Genomic DNA, 7322 nt, shown 5'->3' with positions numbered 1-7322 from the left:
CTAATGCGCTGTTGTGGGGCTTCACAATAAAAGCATGCGAGTGGAAGATTTTAAAATTCTTCGCAACTGAGGTGAAATTATTGGGGGGGATGAATGTGACTCTCTTCAATATTGGGGGGGGGGGACATGTCCCCACCGTCCCTCCCGCTTCCTACGCCTATGGTCATACCCATTATTTATTTTAAAGTAACCTTTTTTTTTATTTATCAACACATTTATTCTGAGAGGAAGTGATTTAATTTATTTGGAATAGCACAGCCAGAATCCTGACTTGAAACTGATATCAAATTAAGAAGAAGATCCTTTGTATGGCCGAGAAGAGCAAGAAGTATCAATCTTCTCCCATCAACCTGGAAGTTCAGAAGATTTCATTGATATCCAGCCTGTAAGTCAACTTTCATCTCTGAATCATGCTCAAATTGTTTAAATAAGTGCATCACATTCAATGAGGTTTTGTGTTAAACTAGAATCAGTCAAAAATTTGTTTCTGGGAATGTAGAACTTTAGCTTTAATTCACCAAAGGCCTGATTTTTGTGTCTTCTTTCTCCATCTGGTTGGGACAAACCTGTTGGCGTATCTACAAAATGCTACAACCCGTATATCCTCATGCTGGGGGAAAGACAAAAATGCTATAAAGTGTCGATAAAAATACTCCTTGTTTAATGGCTTAAGTTTTTACTTGTAGATTGCACTCAAACAGATTTTTTACATGAAATTTTTTATAGTTCATCAAATATATGTTTCTATAGTAACAGATATTTCTGGAGTTGTGGGAACGATGGGTTCCAATCACCAAAATATCCAACCTAATTCCAGTAATAGGAAAGGTTTGACTGCTGTTATGCTAATGAGGTTTTTTCTATTGATAGTTGGAAATAATTTGAAACATATCATATTGTACTGAAACATAAATGAAAACATTCATCCATTCCTGTTTATCACTGCAGGTCTGCAAGGAAGCTGGTGCCTAACTCCATCTGTCATCAGGCAGGAGAGTTTGCCCAGGACGGGTCCCAACGTCGAGTCCCCAGGTCATTACAGGTAAAGAAAAACTCTTCAATTTTAATTTTCAAAGCTGATACATTTCTACATCGGCATTTGTTTGTTTTTCTCCCACAAAAACAACAAAAACAAACAAATCTAAGTTATACAACCCAGAAATGGAATCAGAATTAGAATTAGAATAACTATGAACTTGGAATCCAGAAATACTTAACAGGATTCATCACCGCTTAGTTTATATTACTTTTAACCCAGAAAAGGATTTAGAACAAATTTAGAATTGTGGAGTACTCACTTTAACCCAGAAAAGGAATTAGATCAGTCACTCTTTAGCTTATTTTATCAGAAACTGTAGAGTACTCACTATTTAGAAATGGAATTAGATACTTAGCAACCCTGAGTATCTGTTGTTCTAAAGTTGCTTACATACTTTAGAACAACATTAGTTTTCTTTCCTCTGGTTTGTTATTTTGTTTGTATTTCCTTTTAACTCATGTAAAGCACTTTGAATTGCCTTGTTGCTGAAAATGTGCTATGTAAATAAAATTACCTTATCTTACCTTATAAATCCAGTCAGTCAGATTAATAGAAGAGAGACTCAGACTCCATTACCTAGTTTCAACATACATGAATTTAATTAAATTCATTTTATTTATAGAGTACCAATTCACAACAAATGTCATCTCAAGGCACTTTACAAAAATATATATATTCAGTCACGTAAACATTCCAATTGATCCTACTTATCAAACAGTACAGTATGAACAATTAACTATTAAAAATAGATTAAACATTTTCTATGTAAGGAAACCCATCAGAGCACCGAGTTATTTTTATGAAACTAAATGATAGTAAGAGTTACAATATGGAAAGGAAGGAAATGTTTTTTACAGCAGGTCAAAGGGCATCATATTGCTTGGCTATTTAATAGTTTGCTGTAGAAAAAAAAGCAGAAAGCTTTATTTTATTAAGGAATACAAGCAAAATGAAAAATAAAAAAACTATCTTCTGATTCCAATTAGCAAGAAGCTACACAAAACTGTCATTCATTTGAATTCAGTCTTATGTTGTTGAAAAATAACTGATTAAACAGTATTTAATCAGTTATGTTTCATAATATCATCAATCCATTCTCTGTAGTTACGTATCTTGGTGTACTTGGCCCGTTTAAGAACAGGGTCATTTGCTGAGATCACTCCAAAGGCTTTTCCATCTTCACAGACTAACGGACCACCAGAGTCTCCCTGCAAGCACAGACACAGCATGTGATGACTGTTCAGAGGGAAGAGATCGGTTCTTGTGTTTGTCGTAAGACAAAGATAGGAAAGATGAGAAAGCAGAAAAAAACCTACCTCACTCGGTCCCTTCTCCCCTTTAGAGCAGTACGCATTTTTGTCAGCACAGAGATCGTCATCAGTGAGCGTCACGTTGACTTCTCCGAGTTTAGAAGACAGCCACACACTGTCCTTGCTTGTTTTACCCCAACCAGAAACCAGACATTTTTTGGGAAGTGTGTCGTCACACACGTCTGCCAGGACAATAGGCTGCACATTATTGTCGAAAACAGCTTTGGTAGACAACTAAAGGAACAACAGAAAATATTTAAAAGACTGTTTAACTTAACTCACAATGTGCTTTGTTTTAATCCTTGTGCATGTCAAAAAAAAATTATTTTTATTATTGGAAGTAATAAAAAATATATATTCTTTAATTTCCAGATCTATGTTACCTTCAGAAGCATGATGTCATTTGTGTAAGTTATGTTCTCGTATTTCTCATGTGGAAAACTTTTCTCCACAGGCAAACATAACTTATTTTGGCTGGCGAAATTGTGCACCCCAAGACAAACTTCATAAGTCCTACAAAGATAGAGAGAAAAGACAAAAGAAAGGAAGCAAGAAAAGACGAATGAATGAATTCTAAATTGTCCAGAGTCTATTGCAGTATAAAATAACTTATAGCAAACTTACTTGGCTTTGCAGTGGGCCGCAGTCATCACAAAATATTCACTCAGCAGGAACCCACCACAGTGGTTTGTGTTACCATTGGCACTGTGGCAAGTCAAAAGCGCCATGTACGGCCTGCTGTGAGCTGCAGCCTCATGGCCACCAATGATTTTACCTGCATGAGCTTTTTGACATACTTTTTGTTAAATGTTAAATTAGTAGCAATGATTATTACCATCGTTAAAATGAGTCATGATTACAGTAAATGCAAATGTGAAACCACATCTGACCAATCCCAAAACTTGAATGAGAGAACATCCAACATCAAATATAAAGGGGTAAATTATTCATATTTTAGTGTGTCCTCAACAACCTATGTCATTCAAAAAGCATTTGTTATAGAAGGTCAATGTCAAAAAAAACGTCCCCCCCCCCCCTGTTTTCAGTTCACTTTATTATGCTGGACTTGTTTGGTTAGAAGACAAGATAGCTGCCCCCTGTTATTCAGATGAATACTGGCAAATTTATAAAGCACATAAATGCATAGTTCTTATATACTGTACTATAAGATATTGCAAAAGAGACTCACCTTGACTATGAAAAGTAAGCACAAGCACCAGCGCTGCAAAGTCAGAGTAGATGAACATGGTGAGATCACAGTCTGAGACGTTGAGGAGGAGCAACAAACATCTCTGACTGTTTTTACTCGACATGCTTCCTTTTATCTGTTTGTCTGTTTCCTCATGCAAATCATGTGGCTCCAGACCACACTACGTTTTTTGGGGGGTTTTTTTATGTTTTGTTTTCCAACGGTAAGATTACACTTGTTCTCAATTATTCAAACACATTTCTCAACACCATCCATCCATTTCTCTCAGTTCCAAACACAAAACCCAAATTATAAACTATTTTCACTAAACCTACAGTTTTGTTTCTGCAAAACCAAACTGTTACCTCAAAACTGTTCAAACTGCGCTCAAAACCAGTGTTGTCAGTGAACAAAGCATAAAATAAGGAATATACAATTATCAGATTATAAAAGACTGAAATAACCTTTATTGTGCACAAATATAATGCATTTCCTTAAAAATACATCCTCTTGTTTAAAACTTGCAGTGAAAAAATAAAACAAAAAATCAGAATATGGTTTGTGTTTTCATAGAGAATCCACTCTGCAGCATCATGTCATCATGCTGAGTCAGGCCACAGGACTTCATCTATTTTATGTGGGGAAGCAGTGTGGAAAAACTCCTGGTTTGCCAAATTAAGCATGCATCCACACTTTTAAGTCTTTACTGACCAGTTCTATGGCCTGAATGAGATTTTCTCTAATGTAGGGATCCGGTCATAAACTTTCCAAATTCATAAAGGGAGAAACTCTTCTTTTGGGTGAAGGAAACTGGAAAGAAAATACTATATTTAAGAAATTCTTGGTTGATGTTGAACCACCATCTGATCTGGATGACATGGTAAAAACTCACATTGGCACACAATATCTCAAAGATCACTCCACAATGTCTTTTGACCATTGTGGAGTGATCGTGGAGCCATTTGACCATTGTGGAGTGTGAATTGAATTGAGTGCAGTTATAGCATGCCCAAATGAAACAAAGTAGAGAATGTTTTTTTTTTCATTCTAAGGAAAAAGATAAAGAAGGTGAAGGTATGAACATCCAGCTTGGTTTCAGTACATTTTCAAACTCTGCTTTAGATTGACATCAAGAAAATACCACAACATTAAAGAAATATTTAGAAGAGAGACAACTAAATCTTCTTATTTAACTACATATTATATCCCAGACAGACCTTAAGGAAATTGGATTTTATACTTATGAGATCATTGTGCTCACCCAGATCTGACATTATGTCCGAGCCTGCAGAAAAATAAATAAATAAACTGGTTGGTTTAAAAGTCGAATGGGCACTTTTTCATCGCCTGTTGCAGCAGCTGCTTCAGAATTTTGCCGTTCTTAATTTGGACTGCATGAGAGTTGTGAAACTGCGTGTGTTTAAAAACTTTCCAGGTAACACTTTGAAGGTTTTAAAAAGTCATCCTCCCCAACTGATCTGCCACAGATATTGATCATTTCAGCATAAAAAGGAAAAGCTATGAAATAATTCTAAGTAGGAATAAACATTTTTTCGACCCTACAGAAGCCACATGTCTAATATAGGCACTTGCTAAGTCACATGTCCGCCATTTGAGTTTGTTAAAGTCTTTCTTGATCATTGATTATATTTGGATTCTGTTTTAAGTCTGACTCTTTTATGTGCATCTGGGTTATGTTGTGTTATTTCTTTACTTTACCTTGAACAACAGGAACTTCTGATTGCTATCATCAACCACTTCCTCTGGTTAGGTTCCTGAATGTTGAAGACTTATCTTCCCCTCTGATTTTATATCAACTTCTTAAGTCTTTCAGTTCTTTTCAAACTCTATAGTTCCTCATCACCTATATTTGCCACACACCTATTCATCATGCCTAAGCAGAAGCCAAAATGGAAAAGATATGGAAAGATATTTAAAACTTAGTTTCACATTTTAAAGTTTTTTAATTTGTGCTTGTAGGTTGCTATAAAAGTGTTATTCTTTCCTGTTCTCCAAATAACTCGGTACCAGTCTGTCGTACTAAAGCTTCATTTCGCTCAGTCGGGTCTGCAGATCGGATGCTTTCAAAAGGCTCAAATATCCATTGGAAATCAGGGGAGAAATCATTTGTGGTAGTTGTGAACTTATGGCTGTGAACTCTGCAAGCGCAGATCATGCATGATCACTAACTATATTTAAGTCTAATCAAAATTCAATTTCAAACTCTAACCGCAGAATCGACTGTATTTTACATGGCTTCTTTTATGTTAACCCCTTAAAATACACTGCTCAAAAAAATAAAGGGAACACTTAAACAACACAATATAACTCCAAGTAAATCAAACTTCTGTGAAATCAAACTGTCCACTTAGGAAGCAACACTGATTGACAATCAATTTCACCTGCTGTTGTGCAAATGGAATAGACAACAGATGGAAATTATTGGCAATTATATTTCATTTATTCAGATCTAGGATGTGTTATTTGAGTGTTCCCTTTATTTTTTTGAGCAGTATATATGTTCACAAGAAATAAATGCTGAGCTTATTCTGAAAGCGATTTGCAGTTTGATGACTGCATTTCTTTCCATTTCCTAACCTATCTTAGTTCATCTAATCTGGTGGTGGGTGGCACCAACGCCCCTGCTTGATTCATCCTGCAGCATTAATCGTTCAGGATGTCAATAATGAGCAATTGGTGCCTTTTGTACTTCTTGTTCCACTCCTGGTTATATTTTTTCTAAAAAAGTCATATCGGGAAGTTGCATCTAACGGCGACTTAGTCGAAGTTGCAGTGCCGATGTCTTCACGGCTGAAATGGAAACATTTCAACAACATCCTACAAATCACCGAGTTTCCCAAACAGTCACCAAGAGGTCACTCTATAAGCAGTTTTTTTTATGAACATCCTGTGGTTTTGACGTGTTGCATTTAAGGAGCTACACAAGCTTCTGCTACCGAAGATAGACTTCGACCCATAAGATAATTACGTGATTATTGCTGAGTGCAAGACAAGTTCAGCAGGCTTGGAACATAAATTGCATCTATTCAACACTTCATGCAGAGTTTATGCCTGCAAGGGAGGAATGTATTAATGAATCATTCTCCCTTTTTTCTCAGATATTTATACTTTAACCATACAGTTGAAATGAGTTGCAAACAAGATTTTTAAAGGAACCTTCTGTAGGTAGGGCAAGACATTTTCAAAAATTATTATCATATGTATTTTGAATATAAGGAATTGCCATGTGATGATTTGTGGCAATAAACAATAAACAAGTTCCTAAAAACTATGTGCACCATTATTACGCAAGTTGAATTTTAGAGGATTTATTTTATTGTTTAACAATTACAACGGTCTCGGCCAATTCAGAGATGCTAATAACCTCTCAAACCGGAATACTTAAGAAAGTAAAAGTGAGATTTTGGTTTTCTTAGGACAATATCTATGTGTACATGATTACTGGGAAACTATTAGTGTGCAGAATTGTTAAGCAACTGATTAAAAATGCCGACTTTTTCCTGAACCACTGCTTGAAAAGAAATGTCTTCTAAAAACTGGCAGTAGGTTTGGGAGTTGATTTTTGAGTCCATCTTCAACCCAAAAAGGTCCAACTAGCTCGTCTTTAATAATACCAGCCCATACCATTACCCTGCCTCCACCTTGCTGGCGTCCAGAGCGAAGTGGGGTTCTGTGCCCGTTGCTGATCCAGCCACAGGCCCATCCATCTCGTCCACAAAGAGTCAGTCTCATCTCATCAGTCCATAAAACCTTTGAAAAATCT

General features: G+C 36.1%; 1 protein-coding gene across 1 annotated transcript; it reads right to left on the bottom strand.

The window, feature by feature from the left end:
• Positions 1–1611: 1611 nt before the first annotated feature.
• On the bottom strand, positions 1612–3624 carry LOC103463689 (granzyme G-like). Its single transcript, XM_008407222.1, has 5 exons — positions 3539–3624; positions 2974–3133; positions 2733–2862; positions 2356–2583; positions 1612–2247 (listed from the first exon to the last, which is right to left on the bottom strand). The coding sequence occupies exons 1-5, from the start codon at positions 3594–3596 to the stop codon at positions 2104–2106; spliced, it is 720 nt and encodes a 239-aa protein (XP_008405444.1). The 5' UTR covers positions 3597–3624; the 3' UTR covers positions 1612–2103.
• Between the last annotated feature and the right edge of the window lie 3698 nt (positions 3625–7322).

Source organism: Poecilia reticulata, linkage group LG4, assembly GCF_000633615.1.
Source record: "Poecilia reticulata strain Guanapo linkage group LG4, Guppy_female_1.0+MT, whole genome shotgun sequence".
NCBI lineage: Eukaryota > Metazoa > Chordata > Actinopteri > Cyprinodontiformes > Poeciliidae > Poecilia > Poecilia reticulata.
The sequence above is the reverse complement of the archived record's forward strand: the minus strand, read 5'-3'. Positions and strand labels throughout refer to the sequence as shown.

Coding starts and splice junctions, on each gene's coding strand:
- LOC103463689 (XM_008407222.1), bottom strand. CDS start 3,596: ATGTTCATCTACTCTGACTTTGCAGCGCTGGTGCTTGTGCTTACTTTT. Junction 3,134..3,538: donor GCTTACTTTTCATAGTCAAG/GTGAGTCTCTTT, acceptor TATGTCAAAAAG/CTCATGCAGGTAAAATCATT. Junction 2,584..2,732: donor ATGACATCATGCTTCTGAAG/GTAACATAGATC, acceptor TTGTTCCTTTAG/TTGTCTACCAAAGCTGTTTT.